The 19,163-nt window shown below is 43.3% G+C and overlaps 1 protein-coding gene across 1 annotated transcript in view; it reads right to left on the bottom strand.

The window, feature by feature from the left end:
- The window catches only part of abca4b (ATP-binding cassette, sub-family A (ABC1), member 4b), a 29,443-nt gene extending 13,955 nt beyond the window's left edge, over window positions 1-15,488 (bottom strand). Inside the window, exons 1-22 of the mRNA XM_068748596.1 lie at window positions 15,423-15,488; window positions 15,212-15,305; window positions 14,962-15,103; window positions 14,699-14,838; window positions 13,536-13,663; window positions 13,172-13,369; window positions 9,870-9,959; window positions 8,055-8,292; window positions 7,558-7,697; window positions 7,238-7,354; window positions 6,830-7,027; window positions 5,163-5,368; window positions 4,116-4,292; window positions 3,449-3,671; window positions 3,006-3,227; window positions 2,646-2,850; window positions 2,458-2,541; window positions 2,077-2,283; window positions 1,051-1,228; window positions 811-942; window positions 326-465; window positions 93-230 (exon numbers count right to left, since the gene is read on the bottom strand). Of these exons, the coding sequence (XP_068604697.1) occupies window positions 93-230; window positions 326-465; window positions 811-942; window positions 1,051-1,228; window positions 2,077-2,283; window positions 2,458-2,541; window positions 2,646-2,850; window positions 3,006-3,227; window positions 3,449-3,671; window positions 4,116-4,292; window positions 5,163-5,368; window positions 6,830-7,027; window positions 7,238-7,354; window positions 7,558-7,697; window positions 8,055-8,292; window positions 9,870-9,959; window positions 13,172-13,369; window positions 13,536-13,663; window positions 14,699-14,838; window positions 14,962-15,103; window positions 15,212-15,305; window positions 15,423-15,488 (3,463 nt within the window). The remainder of the gene's footprint in view (window positions 1-92; window positions 231-325; window positions 466-810; window positions 943-1,050; window positions 1,229-2,076; window positions 2,284-2,457; window positions 2,542-2,645; window positions 2,851-3,005; window positions 3,228-3,448; window positions 3,672-4,115; window positions 4,293-5,162; window positions 5,369-6,829; window positions 7,028-7,237; window positions 7,355-7,557; window positions 7,698-8,054; window positions 8,293-9,869; window positions 9,960-13,171; window positions 13,370-13,535; window positions 13,664-14,698; window positions 14,839-14,961; window positions 15,104-15,211; window positions 15,306-15,422) is intronic.
- Between the last annotated feature and the right edge of the window lie 3,675 nt (window positions 15,489-19,163).

Below are 19,163 nucleotides of genomic sequence, written 5' to 3'. Positions count from 1 at the left end.
ATTCCAGCACCTCGGGGCGACTGCAGAATGAGCATTTTTAATTGTAGATTGTGTACAATATGGAGCTAAAAGTGGTAAATGGGGCATTTTACCAGCTCTGTATTTCAGAAGGAGGTCCCAAATAGACCTCCTGGAATAGGGGTCCACTCCAGATGTGGGTTCATCCAAAATCACAACCTTTGACCCTCCAACAAACGCCATGGCAACTGACAATTTCCTTTGCATGCCACCTGTGGGGTATGCAGGAGTGCAGAAACAAAGGGTGAAATACTTCATTCAATTCTTTTCTCGCTCTGTTATTAACACAAAAGAACGAGTCGTCCACCTGACAGGTTCTGAGATTCATCGCGTCTTTTGTGAGACAGCCCGAGGTCCAAAAGCATCTCCTCGACCTCCCTCTCCGCCTCCACCTGAGTCCGACCCTTCAGCAGTGAGTAGAACAGGATGTGCTCCTCCACGGTGAGACTGGCACAAAAACCGGAGAGCACTTAGAAAGAAGCAGCCTGTCAAATAGTCATTCTGTCAGTTTCTTCCCAGTGGATTTTTTTTTTAAAGCTGGGAGTCTGGATGCCAAAGCCAAATAGGTAATTTGGGCTTTTAACAACTTCTGGCGAAGTTAATGTTTTTGATTTAAGTATTAATTTTAACAAAGTCTGTTCGCTGAACAGAAGACATACCAAACTTTTGAAATTCAACATCTTTCATGTAATTGAAATTATTTCTGCTTGTTCTTCAGCACAAATGATTTCCAATTAATCTTTCTCTTTTAATAAATAAAAAAAATACTGTAAATATTGCTCTGTGGCTCACTGCTTGAACAGGATGTTGTGCTGCGGGCACATGCCCATTGACGAACGGATGAGGTCGATGTCTGTCCGAATGTCTCTTCCATAAATGAAGGCAGTGCCGGATGTGGGAGGATACAGACCAGTCAAGATGGACCTGAGAAATATACAGGGACACTGGGCTGTCAGCTGTGCTCTCGGATCTCATTAGGCACAACCGATTATTGATATTTTCATTTAAATTACAGATTTTATTTTATCTTACATAGTCGTCGTTTTTCCTGCCCCGTTGTGCCCCAAGAAAGACGTGATCTGACCCTCGTAAAAATTGATGTTGAGGCAGTTGACTGCTGGACGAGAGCTTCCATCAAACACCTTCACCAGGTCCTGAATCTGGACTCCTATCAAAGAGCCGAGCGGGTCGGCCTCAAAGAAGAGCTGACCTGCAGGAAAACATGGAATTGAGTGAGCTAACACCAACAGAAGTGGAAACACACTATTCATATAATAACATTCTTGTACTTCTTCTTTCAGCCACAGCAAATCAATGTTCTCCACTTCACCCTGCCCTTTGCATCGTCCTCCCCAACACCAGCCACTCTCATGTCCTCCCTCATTACGTACATGTATCTTCTCCTGGGTCGACCTCTAGCCCTGTTCCCTGACAGTTCCATCCTTAGCATCCTTCTACCGATATCGTCCCTGTCTCTCCTCTGGACATGTCCAAACCATTAAAGTCTGTCCTCTCTGACCTTGTCTCCAAAACGTCTAACCTTCACTGATGGCTGGACTCACCACTGTCTTGTAGACCTTTCCCTTCGTCCTCGCTGACACTCTCCTATCACACCTGACCCGTTCCAGCCTGCCTGCCCACGATTCTTCACTTCCTTTCCACATTATAAAATAGGATTCATTACACAATAAATGTAAATTTAAGGTTAAAATCAACTAAAATATCATATTGCGTTAGAACTGTATTCTCTTATTTCCACTGTCTAAAAGTTTAGATTTAAATATTGTATCATAGCACACTCTAACAAATGTATCGTAGAAACTCCTTTTAACTTTGGTACATTACATTTATAGTCCTTATAATACTCCTACTACTTTTCTTTACTGTAATGACTGCGGAAGTGTCCATCTAATAGTCCCCCTGAGGTTCCCATGTTCTGGTAATATGTGTTGACTCCAGCTGTCCTGCAGATGTCCTCAGTGCGCTCCCCATAATGCCCATTTCCAATCTGGCCCAGTGGCTTCATGTCTTCATGAATTCATGTATTCATGTCTTCACCTTCCGTCCGTGAGTCTTGGCGCTCCTCCTCCGGGTTTGGAGTTTCTTCTTGTCGTCTCAGCAGCTCCTTCTCTCTCTCCAGTCGATCTCTCTTACTTTGATGCTTGCAGGTCTTCCTGCCGGCCGAGCCGTTGCAAGTGTGCATCTCAGGTGTGCACATGCTCTCCATGTCCTTCTGCACAATTTCTGGTTCTGGTTTCTCAAGCTCTGAAGAAAACAGATTGAAGATGTTGATTTTAGTCATCATCATGCATGCTTTTAGCTTCCAGGGATGTTGCAAACCTGCAGATTCAGAGGCTTGCAAGGAAACTTTAATAAATTGGTTATTCTTTGATACAGTTATGAAACACAATAAAGTTCCAGAATAGATATGATACTAACCTTGATCAGCCTTTGATGCTCCAGGATTTTGCCAGTATGAGGGCTGGAGTGGGAAGTAAAGTGGACGACCAATGCCATACTGTCCTATAAAGAAGAGATTTATTACTGCTCTTAGTACACTCCACAAGCTGTGCATGTAAAGGGACAAATGCTGTCAAGTAAATCATACAGTATATTAGCATCCCAACCTGGGAAGACATTATCAAGATACCAGGCCAGGATAGCATAGAGTACAGCATCAAGCATCATCATGAGGATGGAGGTGAGGAACGAATAGGTGTCTTTTTCTAATGGGCTGGTCTGGACGTTGTCCCACTGCAGACCCAAACCTTGCTCCTCGTACCGCGACAGGTACTCGGTCCCAAAACCAAACGCCACCTGGGACAATAAGCTCTAGAGATGGAGAGGGATTTTACTTGAATGTCTGACGATGGGCTCATCTTACTTTAAAAAACATGACATTGACATCTCAAAGCAATCACAATAGTTTAAATTCTTTGGTCTTAAAAATTATACATCCTATTTCTAACATTTTAAATGTCACATACAGCGGCCAGCTTCATGTTCTTGGTAATGCGGTCCTGCCAGGCAAAACAGAGGATGTGCGGCAAGTAGAGGGTGAAGTAGATGATGCCGCTGCAGGCTGCTGCCAGGTTGGCTTTGTTGAAGAGCACACTCATCAAGAAACACTGCATGATGGTGGCAACAGTGAAAGTCAGCAGGAAAGAGAAGACGAGGACAGAGCTGCTGTAATTCAGCACCTTTCCGCCCTGAGAGAGAAGCAGAAGCATAGCTGCAAGTTAGACAGATTTTTATCTTCCTCAAATAATGAAGCCTTGGACTGACAGAGGATGAATGACTCTCCCACAAACTACCCACCAGAGGGCGCCATTGCATTCAACAAAAAAAACAGAAAATAAAACTTGACCCAGTCAATCATCATGGCCTCCTCCTCCTTCTGCTTTGATCCCATTCTCCCAGGCATTCTCACCATTATGATGGCGGTGAGCAGCGCTGTGCTTGCAGTCATCATGATGAGGCTGTCAATGAACCAGGTGCACCAGATGACTCCGTGGTTAACCCCCATGGCTCTGAGCGTCTCCTTGAGGCGCAGTTCCTTCTCCAGCACAATGCCCTTCACCATCATGGAGACAGAGTAGACCCAGGCCAGCACCATGAACAGCGGGAAGCAGCGGTTCAGTGTGATCATAAAGCTGAGGAAGAGCATAGGCGTGCAGGTTGAGGAAGGGGAGGGGAGTAAGGTCAACATGGATGTGACTAATGAACTGTTTGATGACCTGTTGGCTATAGATAAATACTGATTACAATGCTTTTTTTTATTCATCAAAAAATCCAAAGCCAGAATCTCAGCAATCACTTAAAAAAACTTGCACGTGGACTTTAAGCAATAAAAGTCGTGCAGAGCAAAATAGCTCACTTTGGCTAGCTGTTAGCCTCAGAGCTGTGAGGGCACACGGGTAACTATAGTCAAGCAGTGGGATCGGTAAATCAAACAATGTATTTGTTCATTAAAGTGTTCATTCATGTGCAAAAAGGTGCAGACATGATCCTCAACAAATTGTAAATAGTAATTATACATATGGAGTTACAGAGTGATTATTGGGATAAATCATCCATCATGTGGAGGGTCTGCTCACAGATCATCCACATAGCAGGGATACGGCATCTGCTGAACGTAGACCCCGAGTGGCCAGTCGTTGCCTGTGTGAAGCTTAATGATGCCGTGTTCGATCATGTCCTGCAGGTAGGCGAAGCCTCCCCAAATGTACCTCTGGTCCTCCATGGGGTCTGCTCTAGGGCCAGGGTCCCAGTATCTGATAAAGGATGCAGAGTGTCATCGGTTAAAGAAGTGGTTGTAAGACCATAAGTCATGCAAAAAATGTAAATAATTCATAAAAGCATTCTGCTCCGTGGAAAAATAACCCCCCCCCCCCCCCCCACACACACACACAAACAGTGGATAACTGAAGTGGATAAGGCAGAGACAAAGCCTTCCTACAATCCGATTATTCGATTGTATGGAGGCAGGACTCTCGCTGTGCCCATTGCAGCCTGCTGGTGTGACGCAAACATTTAAAAGCGCTCCTTCACCCCTATGGCTATTGGCATACTGCTTGTTCATGAATGATAGATCAAAGGGAAACGAACATGTATGTGAGTCCGTGCTTCACATGGAAAGATGAAGGGTCCATTGTGTTAATATGAAGCCACGAAGAGGAAAGGCATTGAAGTCAGATGGAAAGTTTTTCTCCTCCTCTGAGGAAAGTGGCAAATCCATATAAATTGTCTTGTTATTTCCAAAAGTGACATGGAAAATGTAAGAGCGGCATGTTTTCAAGGTGATGTGATGGTCTGAATATTATTGGATGGGTCCTACTTGTGTGGCACTTAATTGCCTTAAACCGGTTTAGACTTGCTCTGCACTAATATAATTAATGATATAAACCTTTTAATCCTAAGGACTGTCTTTAAGTATAAATATGTAATGGCTTGTAATGTAAATTTGAGTGGTCACTGCACAATTAACCAGGCAGAAAAAACAATAAAGCAGGTTCTGCTTGTTCTGTTTTTCTGATGTCTTTCTAGAATTAAACCCCGTCTGGAAGAAACACTTCAAATTCAAAGCTTGAGACAACTTTCTTTTCTTTTTATCGCTATTATTATTTCACGCAGCTCCCACTGACCTGTCCTTGATCTTGTTGGTGCGCTCCACCGCGTCAATGTCCATACGGATCTTGTACTTGACATGAGGTGGCAGACTGGTTGTCCAAGGATACATGTCCAGGAAGACAACGCCGGCCCAAAACTTGTTCTCCTCCAGCAGGTGCAAGGCCTGATGGCTCATCTGGGATTCGTCGGTGTAAGCCACAAACTTATCCAGATTGATGCACTGCAAGAGAGAAGATTTCCGATGTCCGTATGGACAGAGTGAGCCGGCAAGGCGGCGGGGCTGGAAGGAGGTGTGACCTTTTGGCAACATGTTACACATCTAATACACAATGAGGAGTTTTAAACAGTTGATCAGCTGCTGATTCAAAAAGAGCATCAATTGGTACTCTCTTTATAAGAAGGTCTATTGATGTATTTATGCAGGATTAGTGGAAAGAAGAGCAAAAACACCCTCGAGTCTGTGCTACAGTTTCAGCACATCTCTATAATGTAGTAGCGCCAGGAAAGTTTCACGCGGTACACTCGGCTTCTTGGTTGTGTAGCAGTCGTGAAAATGTCCCTCTTATCTTTCACTCAGGAGATCCGAATAAATGGAGAACACCTGAGTGACTTCAAACATTCAGCAGCAGCATCCACAAACACGCAAATGCACGCGTGGACGCCGGCGCACAAGCTTATTCAAAAAACACAACATGCACACACACACACCTAGAAACGTTTGCAATCTGGAGTTCACAATTATCTACTTTCTCACAAACACACATGCTCTCTCTATGAAATTGCTAATTGGCTTGTGACGCTCCCACTTTACACATCCACATAGAAACACACACACACACACACACACACACACCCCTGTGCACACCGTATCGAATGTGTTCTTTGCTATTACTGCAACAATACGCTGAGAGCGTTTCCATCACTTTTACAGCACAATGCTGTTCATTCAGAGATGGGCTGAGAAGAAAGAGCCTCACTCGTGCACAAGTTCCAGTGGGTCCTCGGTGTGAGAAGCACACCCACAGAGTGAGAGGTCCTCATGCTAGACGCAACAGTTACCCTACAGCTCAATGCTAGCTGACAGCTATATCGAATTGGCTAAACTGCCAGGGTTTGTTTGTGGGCCTCTGAGGGGTCTCAGCACTGAGCACTGAAACAAAGGAGAGACTGAGACGCCTGCACTGATAGTGCTCTCCGCACCACAACCCCTGCCCCCTCTAAATCAGATGAGGGGGGGTGAGGGAATGAAAGATGGACGGTGATTTGCCCCTCTTTTATTTCACAAGTGCCAGGGTCTGTTTCAATACAAGGCCATTCACTAAAACAGCATAAAATTCATGGAGGGGGGGCCCTACTCTCCAATTTATCACCAGCTCTACAATGGAGCTAAGGAAGGGGGTGACAGGAGACTTGTTCTCCCACCTTTCAGCGTACTGGATGGGAGCGCGTCTGTGCTAAGTGGCCTGTTCTGTTTGAGCGAGGCCTGGCTGTAATCTCCTGGGAGCCGAGCAGGAAGACCGCCGCACCTGTCTGGAGAAGCGAGTCTCCAGCGTCAGCATCTCATTCTAGAACGTGTGACTTTCAGCAAATTGTGATTTGGACCAAAGAGGCAAATACAGAAGAATGAGAGAACAAGAACCGGGGAGGGGGGGAGACATGGAGTCACAGACTAACTTCTCACCTCTCCATACTGGTTGAACAAACGTAGGAGCCGGTCTGCGATGTTAAAAATGCTTCTCCAGTCAAAATGGGGCTTTCCTGGTTCCCTCCATTCCTCTAGGCCGTTGTACAGGAAGTTAAGAATGTCTTTGGTGGTGAAATTAGCGCCAGCCAGGCTGACATCCATGAAGTTCATCACTGTGGGGTTTCTCAGGGTGTCCTGCAGGGATTGAGACAACAAGTATAGTTTCAGCGTGGAATATGATTACACATGCAAGAACAAGCGCTGCATATTCAGCCCTATATTATATTAATGCATCTTCTGCACAGTTTTGTTTCGTTGATTCCATAACAAAGAGAACACACCCCCTTGTGTTTGAGGTGTATGTGTGTATGTGTGTGTGTGTGTGTGCATGCGGAGTGTTCCTACCCTGATCATGTTCATCTGGACGCTGTTGTGGAAGAAAACCCAGAGCTGTGGTCCCAGCTCCTCCCAGGCTTTGGCCATGTTCTTCAACCTCTCTAACTCCTCAAAGGTGGTGTTGGCCTGCACACACACACACACACACACACTTATCTAAGCTCAAAAGTAAAGTTAAGGACCACTGGATTCAAATTAAAGGTTGGAGTTCAGACAGATGCAAACAAATACGAGTAGAAGAAGAAATGTAAGAGGCGAGAAAAAAGTGAGACACAGAGAGAGAGAGAGAGAGAGAGGTGAGGGGTCAAGCTGCAGGTAGTCTCTCTTACGCTCTTCAATATCTTGTGGACAGCAGGGGAGTCGGGAGTGTACAGGATTTTTCCCATCAGCAGGGGTTTGACTGAATTCCACACGATCTTTGTAACGGGGTTGGATTCCAGAGTTTGCATCAGTGTGTTGCAGAAGGGAGCTACGGGAAGAATTGCAGAAATAAGGAGCTCAGTCAAGCAAAGTAGAGATAGAAAATAATAAGACTGACACATCAGACTCTGAAAACGATTGCCTGTCTCCACCAAACCAATCAAATTGCATTTCAAACAATAGATTTGAAAAGGAAATACATTTAGTGACTCATTACAACAATGCATTATTCTAGCATAGAGAAGTAAACAGTAATCATTTGCTCTGACTAATAAAAGAATATGACCATATGATCCATATTTAAATAAGTATTAATTATTCTCAGAAAAAGTGATGTAACAACCCAAACATGGTAGACTGTGTGTTATTTCGTGCACGCCACACACTTTCACAGTCGACCACTCACTTGCAGAATCGTCGTAGACGTAATTGTGGCTCTTGGTGCCGTTGACCCCCAGAAACACCTTGTAGTTGTTGTCCTCGTACCAGTTGAAGGACAGGACCCTGGAGCCACCCCCCTCTGGGTATCCACAGAAGAGGCTCGATACACTGGACATCAGCTGGGTGAACGAGGAGGGGCCCCCAGCTTGAAACAGGGGGGAGACGGCCCTCAGCAGCTCCTGGGAGCTGTCCTGCTCCATCAGCTGTAACAGTGACGTATAGAAGGAAGGGCAAGGTCAAGGCAGATGACCTTCACAACCAAACCATGACACCGCATTTCTGGATGGAGGGGTTCATCCTTTTCAAAATTTCCCATAATGCATTGCAGGCAGCCATACGTGTAGGCTGTGTTTACACACTCAGTGTTGCTGATCTGCGTCTAGTGATAATACCAACTACGTGTTCTATTATAAACAATTGAAGTGGGAGAGACAAAAAATAGGAGCTTACATCGCGTTCCTGAGATTATTTCTTGTTAAGGGGAAGCGGCAGAACAGAATATATATGAGTCATTGCTCACACATTTCCCCTTCCACCCATCCATCCATTTTCTTGTGATAAATTAAAGATATCATTTAAATGTCTAGATTATATCAGGGATCAGATTTTAAGTGGAGATGAAGCTCTCATATTTATGAGCACAGCTCAACAATATCCTTAATCAATACAATTTTAAATAGATTATTTATTACTCTTTTATGCCCTTTCCAGCATGAAACTGTGTAAATGAACACATGCATGCCACACACACCTCATATATTTTCATGCTTTCCTCACTATGCTTCCTTATCATTTCACAGAACCACAGAGACATGCTCACTACATTTGATAGGAAGGAGAAGTGGGGCATGAGAGCATTTGGCTCGCCTTTCTGTCACCACAGCGGTAGGAAATGTCACCTCGAAGGAATTTCCCCCTCCCCCCGGGACATACAGGGAACGTGCAGAAACACACAATGCACAGTCACGCTCTTATTTTGTTTGTAATAAATCAGGATGACGTGTCCAGAGGGGCTGCGACACTATCATACTGTAGCTCTATTCATTTCCCATTTCTATTGCATAATTATTATTTATCATTTATTTTTATACTTTCCTTATTTGCTTGTTTGATTACAAAAGGCAACAAACCTGATCCTCCGAGTGTGAAATAATATTTTACATGTAAAGTATAATCCATTTAGTGATAGACTGTAATTTTTTTTTTTTTTTTTTTTATTGGCCAACCTATAGGGCTAAATCCAAAGATATTAACCAGAATATAATTTAACACAAAAAAAAAAAAACAATTAAAAGAAAGGGCAAAGGTCATGAAATGGATAAAATGGGGAGTTTAAATTATTTGAACGATAATCAGCTCATCGGTTTCTGCTCTAAATTAAAAGCTGCTGGAAAAATTAAATCATTAAGTTTTTTTGAACTTCAATGTTTAATCCAAAGTGGGAGAAATCTGTCCAGACAACCCAAAATAATTAAAGTATTTAAACTCCCCATGCAGTCGAAAGCGAGGTGTCATTCCGATACAGCAGCGACTCCACTGCAGGTTGCGATTTGTATGTACTTAGACGCTTACATGAACATGCCATTTGGGATTCACTCTGTGTAAAACAAGCACCCTGCATTGTTGGGCCGTCACTCAGTCTCCTCCTCTGTGATTGATCCTCAGGGAGAACAGGGAGTGGCGGAAGAGGCAGGCTTCCTGGAGGACTAAAAATACCGAGGCCACCGATCCTGCGCGAGCAAGGAGAGCAGAGAGGAGCAGGAGACTTTGAGGCACTTACAACTTGGACCGTCTCCGCCGCCGCCTTGAGGACCTGGCCCCAGCGGTGCAGGTCAATCCCATCAGAGCTGCTGTCCGTAACCTGAGGCATCTGTGAAGGCAAAGCCACAAAGATGCATCAGGTCAGGCGAAAAATATTGGTGCAAGTGAATATCCAAATTGAGACGAAGGCAGAGCAAGAAAGGAAGCACAAGTTTTCTCGTTGTTATGTCGAGTGATTAAACAGCTGCAACTAAAGTGAAATAATTTCCTGTGATTGGGCCCTTCTGAGAAATGGAAAGAGCTTTTTTGCCTAACTTTACGGGCAGCGCAACAAGCAAGCTGCAGGGCAAAACAACATCAGTTTCCATCTGGCCTCTCATTTCTATCCTAAGATTTAGGCCTCTGCTCATGGAGGGACTGGACCGTTCATCAATCTTTCAATATCAAGTGTGAACTCATCGACATTATTCCACCAGTCCCGTGACTTTGATGTACGGGCAGAAACCATTAGCAGTAGCCGACTGGCCGGGGGAGCGTGATGAGGGCTACGGAAAAGACAAACATGTGATATCCTTCCTCTCACATTCCTCGTGCTTGCATTTCAATGAACGAAGGAAGGAGGGCGTAGGTGCGAGGGGGGGGGGGGGGGTAGCGTGATCGCTAGAGGGTGATTGAAGGAGAGTTGTTAGAAGGTAGAGGTCATTGTGGTAATGGGCTGTAAACCGAACAGAGCTAATGGATTAAAGGAGAGATTGCCGTTATGCACAGCTGCAGCCCTCCACTAACTAAGCTCAGGACTACTGTACTCTAAACATATGTGTCAAACTCAAGGCCCTGGAGCCAAATCCGGCCCTCCTCATCATTTTCTGTGGCCCGCGAGAGCTGTGTGCAGACATTTGTTTTTGTAAAACACTGCATCTGTCACACACGTGTTCTTATCAGTTCATCGTTGTTGGTTGTACTGCAGTTCTGCCCCTCTCAACTGTGACAAAAACGTTTCGAACAAAGTTGATGTAATAACTTGTGTTGGATGATGTTTTTCTTTACTTATTGTTTAATATTATTTACTTGTCAAATTCCATAAACATCACTCAATAATCAACCGAGATATTGAGGAACACAGAATTTAATCATCTGTTCCTGGTAACATTCCAAACATTTCCTGAACATTTCATCAAGATCTGTCCAGAAACCTTTTACTTATCTTGCTAACAGACAGACAGACGCCGGTGATTACATAACCTCCACTTCGCCTCGGATGAGATTATTACAGCAGTAAAGTATCCATATATTTTTACAACTATACAATTGCATACGTAATGTTTGTATCTTAATTAAGTATGTAGTAGTAATAAGTAATACATAATAAATACAGTTATTTAGCAGCATGTTAAGGAGTAGTTACATTTAATTTACATTACATTTAGTTACATTTACAATGAGTTACGGTTACAACTGGCCCTTTGAGGGCAACCATAATGCTGACGTGGCCCTCTGAGAAAATGAGTTTGACAGCCCTGCTCTAAAGAATCTCATGGCTTGTTGCTTTGTTGGTTTGTTGACAGGCTCCCAACAGGAGCAACATGAAAACAAAGGTTTGCCATGCTACACGCTAAAGGTTGACATAAACGAAGCTGGAGCAAACAAGTTAAAACTGCACAAGATGGATGGAAAAAGGTGAAGGTGAAGTCACATTCTTTTGCGCACAAATTCTAACAATTTTGAAGAGTATCTTCTAGTCAGTCAGATCATGCGGAATCAGCAATTGTCATCAGTTCAAAAGGTTGTTGCATATTTAGTTATGAATAATGGTGTAGAGAAATATTCGCTTTTAGAGTTTTTGATTTGACTTTAAAAGAAAAAAATCTTACATACGTTTCATATATTTCTCTTATGGAGCAATAAAGTTCAAGTTCATTTTGAAAATAATCTCCCAGTAAATTAAGTGAATTCTAAACATCTTACACCGTAGTTAGCATTTAATATACTTTACATGGTACTTTTTATTATTCAGGCTCCGGTCTCTCATTAGTTTGAGAAGGACACACAGATGAGGTGGAATTGTTTTTATTTGACAAGAGGGTTTTTGGAAGAGACTGTGTACTGACATTTTCCTTAAAGATAAGATAAGTCAGGTCTTTACACTCTGGTTGCCTATAGCAACAGATAGCCAGGCGTGCTGCTACGCTGCCTGAACTGCACGTTTGTAATGTATTTGTGCACGACGCAGTTTCATGTCTTCCAAAAGACTTTGCAAGGCTGCATGTGGAGTCCAGGTAAGCCCATTAAAGAAACAGGCCAAGAAGGATAATGCCACGCCGACAAGATGAGCTCATCACCTGACTCACTCAGGCTGAGCACGCAGACGGCAGCAAGTGCAGTGTGTCAAGAAAATACACGTTTCAATGTGCTGACGACTACTACTACTTCTGTTATTCTTCTTTAACATATCAGGGGAGGATACTGAACAGATATATTAAAGTAAAGAACAAAAGGATCATCTTTGACTCAAAGTAGTTCTGCTTTCTGCCGTGAATATCCAGGTAAGCAGGCTTGAAACAGGGACCATGGTTTATTCCAGTTCTTAGAATAAAGCCAATTCCTGAGTAGCAGAGTCCCCTGAATGTAAAACTCAGGAGACTCTGTCACGGACTGATGCTTGGTGGAATAATGTTGATGAGTTCACACTGCATATTGAAAGGTTGACAGCTGGTCCTCGAGCTTTTGGACATTTTTACGTTTGTGTTAAGCGACAATGAATCGCTGTTGTGATGAGTGGAATGTACTGGCGGCTGTGGAGTTATGAGAGAGCACATGCATTCATACGTACAGTATAAATGGCAGATATGAATGCAAATATTTTTAAAACGAAAATTTGTTTAATGAAATTGTTTCGTAACTCTGCTGTTAAGTGAGGACCAGCTGTGTTCAGAACACAAAAGGGCAAAGATATATCTGCAAGCATGAGAAGGCAAATCATGGCGTGTATGGCCCAGCTAAATACTCTGTTCTGCTGCCAGAAACTTTCAGAGCACCAAAGTATCTACGTAGTATCTGGAGGAGGGCATTATTTCCTGCAAAACTGTAGAGAATCTTCCAGTGGGAAGCAATGAGGAATGTAAAAATGAACATCAATAGAACAAAATCCTTTTGGAAAATGACATCACTGACCTAACCAAGATAAAGAGTGGCAAAAGGGAGCCAAAACTGACGTAAGGAACAAAATCCTTTCTTTGCAATGGGCAGCAATGAAAGTCGGAAAACCAACATGAATGTGATAAGAATTATTTTTGCAACATTGACACAAATTCAAAAACTCACCAGTTTGAAGATTTTAAAGAAGTCCAGGTTGGCATAGAGGATGTCTTCTATCTTCTGCAGCCTCTGTTGGCTCAGGGCACACATGGCATTGCGGATGCCATGGAGACCCATGCGACTGGGGAAGATGAGGAAGCGCTCCAGCAGGGCCTGGCTGCAGGCTATGTCCTTCAGCTGCAGGTCCGGGATACCAAAGGCAAACTGGGCAACGTAAAAACAACACATAGGCAGGTAGAATGATGGAGTAATTGTAGGATATTATCAGATATCATTTATTCATTTGTGAAAACATGCAGGTTCCTCAGTGAGAAATGAATCAAAACAAGCTTAGACTCCATCCTTTCCGATGCATGCCTCCAATCAGCACCTGTTCCAGTCGTATTTTTGCATTGACCAGCTGGTAGACTATGGACTCCGAGAGGGTAGCATCTCGTAAAAGAAAGGCCGTGAGAACCTCGTCGTCCTTCAGAACATCACCGATCTTTAGGCCACGGCCTGAAAGGAAAGAGCAGAGATAAAGGAATGCATGGCAGCATTAACCCGAGCAGTTCTGGATGCAGAGGAAATGATTCACGGGGAGAGGAGAGGAAATGATGCTGAGGGAAACTAATGAGCCAGAGGACATGTTTTCATATGCCGGTTCCTGCCAGCAGGCTGAGTGCATGTTTGTGGAAGAAATAATAAGAATATCAGTTTTAGGATTTCAGGTCTGTTCAGGTCTGTGTTGTGATCAATCCCATGAAGGAGCAGATCAATGTCAGTATTTCAAGGAGTAGACAGGTTGGGTTTCTCAAATGCAGGGCGTAGAACCCACGATGCAGATGTCAGCACAGCGATGTCACTTTACTCACATTGATTTGAAAAGTCATGAAAAGTCAAGAAAGAGGTTCTAATTCCAACTATGCATCACAGAGGAACGTCATGCTTGGGTATTTTTATTTTGTATTGGCATAGCATAAATTCCCAGCGATGCGCTGGCGACGCATTCGGGGTGTACCTCACCTATAGCAAGCTGGGATAGGCTCCAGCAATGGATGGACGGACGGATGGATAAATATTATACATTTCAATTTGTGACGGACATTTCTTTGCTCCAACATTCAACGCTCAATAAAATGTACTCAAAAGTCTGCCAACATTATTTCCAGTTAAATATATTGGTGACAAACAAGCAAATAGATAAAAAAAAACAAAAATAAAAGATCACATCCAATTATATATATATTGGATGTCTCTAAAGTAATTGAACCAACTGTAAGTGAAAATGGAATACACCATGAGACAGAATGAAAGACGAATGAAAGAGAGGTGAATACAACAGAAAGATGAGCAGACGACAGACACTAAAATAATGTATTTTCTGTTAAATATCCTTGTTCAGTACTTTGGTTTTATGCCTTCATCGACAGTGAAACGCCGCCGCCTCACGCCAGCAGCCTCATTCTCTTCTGAGTGCACGGTGTGAAAAACAAGCGTCTCCTTTTTCACGGCCCATTAAAACACTGTGCTCTGAACCATTTGCCCTTTTACCTCTCAGCACGGAGGGGTTGCTGCGTAGCGTGTCCATGAAGTTTGAGAAGGACGACACATCATGCCAGAGACGGCCGAACTGCTGGACGTCCGTTTCACTGAGTAGAATTTTCTGAACATCAACATAGAACCGTGCCAATCTAGAACGCACACACACACACACACACACACACACTTCATTTCAAATGTGAACAAGTAGCCTAAAGGAGCATAAATCAGCGACACTGAAGGTTTAGGTTTGCGAGTGACGCCATCAGTCATACACTGAGTTATTATAGTTGGAGACAACGCCTGGAGACTCTCCTCTAGTTGGATATCTGAAGCAGGGGTTATTGGCATTACAGAAGATGCCCTGGATCCAGGGCAGAATCCCTGCTGAGGGCATTGCCTTGTTGGGGAAATGACCTGCAGAAAGATCAAACATATCAGAGGTCATGCGTGGCTGCTTTTGTTCTGGAAGCATTTTGACAAGGAGACTGCTTCTGCAGCCTGCCAATGTGCAGTTTCTCTTGCATTCATGTTGCTGGTAGAGTGGGTTGGCCCTCCTCAGCCACACCAGACCGATGAACAGCAGCACTGGCCAGAGGATCTCAACCAGGAAGCGGACCTGGATAGAAGCGAGGACGCCATGCTCAGCCATACTGACTATCTGGAGAGTTATTATTGGATATAACTGGGCTGTGTTTTTGAAAGATTTGTCCCGTCCCTTTCTCACGTAAAGTACCTTCTGTCTCTTTCGGAGGGTCCAGTTCTTCCACAGTAGCAGGTGGATTTGGGAGCCCGTCTTCATGGCTCTGCAGCGTTACCCCCCGGAAGGGGTCATCAGTCCCTGACCAACCTCCAGACAGCTTTGGGTCATTGAGCCTGGCCAGAAGAAAGATCCAGAAGCACATTTCATGGGTCTGGTCATAAATGAATTTGTGTCTTACGTCTGACATTTGCATGATTTCCTTCCCCCCGGGTGTTCCACCAATTTGACAAAAGAAGTGAGGAGGGCAAAGGAACGGTTTCAGTCTGTCCACCATATATCACACCCGAAGTGAAACTCAAAGGCCGTTCTTCATCACACAACCTATTCGTATTAGTTTCCCTTCGTGTTCGTGTACGTTTTGGAGATGAGGACAGACTTTGATGGTTTGGATATGTCCAGAGGAGAGACAGGAACTTTATTGGTAGAAGGATGCTGAGGATGGAACTGCCAGGAAACAGGGCTAGAGGTCGACCCAGGAGAAGATACATGGACGTAGTGAGGGAGGACATGAGAGTGGCTGGTGTTCGGGAGGACGATGCAAAGGACAGGGTGAAGTGGAGAACATTGATTTGCTGTGGTGACCCCCGTTTGGGACAAGCCGAAAGTAGAGACGTAGTAGTAGTAGTAGTAATGGCTACCCAAATAGTGTGTGAGTGTGTGCGTGAGCGGTCGTCTGTCTCTGTGTTGCCCCGCGATGCATTCGGGGTGTGCCCCGCCTCTGCCCATAGCAAGCTGGGATAGGCTCCAGCAACACCCGTGACCCGCAAAGTGGAAAAGCGATAGAAGATGAATGAATGAATGACTATGTAAATGCAACTGTAAAGAATTGCAATTAATAGGAACAACTTAACTTCAATTTGTCTTTCTTCAATGGAGGTGGATTTGAGTCATTCCTGCATGTTTAGCATGTAACATTATCAGTTTCTACAAAAGTGTGTTTTTCTAATAAATACTTGGACTTGTTTGAGGTGGTCTTGTGTGCGTCATTGGATCCTCGAAATCACTCCCAAATAAAACATCGCCAGCTTTAGAGCACACTGAAATTTATCTCTGGACGAATACAATTTGGGAAAAATATAATCAACATGTAAAGTCCAACGTTAAAATGTAGAAACACAACAACATGAATGAATAAGGACTGTGTTTGATCCTCCTCTTTCATAAATTCATTCCAAAAAGGCAAATAGAGGCGTAACTGAAAGAAAAATTGGCACTCACACACAGGTTATGTGCAGATGAGCTCAGAGAATGTCAAACACAAAGTAATTTGTTCGGTGATGTGTCCAATAGATTACAGCAAACTGAGGCTGCAGAGACAACAGAGGGACTGAAACAGGAGAGTAAAGGCTGCCATTGCATCCGGACGTCTCTGAAATCAAACAGCAACTATGCATGAAAGGGCTTTTTTTTTCTACCTGAGGTTGACAGAGATTTGCAGTAATTTTGTGGCGCCACCGTGGAAACGTGGAGCAAGTTCCACAACACAAGCCCAAGACAGTAAAAAACATTGTAAATGAACGCAGATTCCTCTTTCAGGCAACTTTAGATTACGCTACAATCTAAGCCTTTGAAATGCAGCAACACTAATTAGCAATGGAAAAATCCTCTCTTGGAACAACAAAACAACTCGCCCTGATCCTTACCTCTTATGGAACGCGTGACATCTCGAGAAACGGCTTCACAAACAAGACCGAGTAGGAGACAACAAAGGTGGGCGAGCTCTAAGCTGCCCACTCGCTCTCCTCTTGCTGCAGGTCAGTAGCACTCCTAATCTGATTGCTTTAATCTCCCAGCTCAACACGGGCGAGAAGAAAAAAAAGACAACAGACGTCCATTTTGGAGGCAGAATTAGGGGATGTGTGCAGAATACGACAGGACAGAATATCTGGGTGATGTGTCCTCACTTCATAGGGTCGAGAATGAGACATCACTGTCCACACAGCAGAGCATCTCTTTGGTTGATATTTCAGTATAAATCACAAACACAGGTCAGCCACAACTACAACTAGTACCGCTGCTTGGTTACATTATATTTACTAGGAAAAATCACCTGTAGTTCTTTTTTTTTTTTACTGACCCAAATCTTTACAAAACCAAAGTAGAATTTATGCCAAGTCATATTTAGATGTAATTATGAAGCGCGAGTCTTTCAAAGGTCAAACTTGATCCTTTATATGTAAAGCTAAAATCTTTCATGTCATGCGAGGAAGGCATTAGTTATACTGTAAAGTAGGGTCTTATGAGACTCAGAGATAAGACGGCAATGCTTTTGTGCTGAAATGGCCTTTTTTACCTCTGAGGGCTTCGGCAGGGCGGCGCTGGAGACACAGTAATTAAGTTGGGCGAATGTGAGGCCTTGACAGTGACATATTGAAAGTACTCAATCCTGCTGTGCACTACATGAACAACACACACAGACTAATCTGACGCCGGCGTCAAAGGCTTCATTCTGCAGGAATCTGATCATCGTGGCGCCGCCGGCAGCTTAAAAGAAGCAACTGTGGGCGAACTTCACAAAGATGCAACGTCACAGTATTATTAACGCATGAAATGTAAAATACAAAACGAGGCTCCCTGAAAATGACACGGAAATTTGTAGTTTATTATTTTTAGACGCGTTTTTGAGTTAATTTATAAAGTCCTAAATTATGATTAACTCACTTGAACATACCATTATTAATAACAAATGCTGTTATGATTGACATGTTTAATCCTCACCCTAAAACCTTTGAGTAATAATGTCAACGACATTTGTTTAACTTAACCCTTCGGTCGTTTTCGGTTAAATCTGACCAATTAAAAGTTTTTGCAGTTTTAAAAAATATTCATCAGTTTCCTTTCTATGACAGCAAGTCCCGCGACTTTGTTCACATATGGCATCTGAACAAACTCGTTTTTTCAGAATTTGTTATTGAATATGTATGAATAACACTCCATGGCAACCCCCCCAACCTGTCCCTAATAAATTATTGTTGTCAAACAGCCACATCATCGTTTTAATAATTCTGCTCTAGTATGTAAAGCTTGCTCACGGTTACTTCTGTGGCAGCATGATGCACTCAGATCAATGAGTTCTAGAGGGCAGGAATATCAAGAAAGAGTTTTGAACCCTGGTTGGATAAAAGAAAAAAAAATATTTGGTGATAACGTATGTATTACTACCTCCGCCAAGAAGGAGGTTATGTAATCGCTGGCGTTTGTTTGTCCTTCCGTTAGCAAGATAACTTATAAAGGTACGGTCGGATCCCGTCAGGAAATGTTGGGAATGTTACCAGAAACAGATGATTACATTTTGGTGATGATCCAGAAAAGATCCTGGATTACGGCTCATTTCGAAATTTTTGTGACTGAATTTTGCAGTCAATGGAGCTTCAAAATTTGTTCCTCAATATCTCGGTTGATTATTGACCGATGTTTATGGAATCTGACAGTCATGTAGGGTCGGGAGCTCTATCTCACCACAGAATTTAATCCGGATCAGATCCAGATTGCGGATACCTTTGTGATTTTTCGACAAATGGCGGTACACATTGTGTTTAGCAGAGTACACAAAAACTATATTCAGTCAAAAATAGTTAATTAGTTTGGTGTTCCTAGTCAAATGACATGTTATATCTGGATGAGTAGCACATAATTAGATATATTTACGCTTAATCTGAAAAAACCACTGATTGGAGATAGAAAAAAAAAAACTCAGACTCCATAGAAACAGTA

Source organism: Brachionichthys hirsutus, chromosome 15, assembly GCF_040956055.1.
Source record: "Brachionichthys hirsutus isolate HB-005 chromosome 15, CSIRO-AGI_Bhir_v1, whole genome shotgun sequence".
In the NCBI taxonomy this organism is placed as follows: Eukaryota; Metazoa; Chordata; class Actinopteri; order Lophiiformes; family Brachionichthyidae; genus Brachionichthys; species Brachionichthys hirsutus.
The sequence above is the reverse complement of the archived record's forward strand: the minus strand, read 5'-3'. Positions and strand labels throughout refer to the sequence as shown.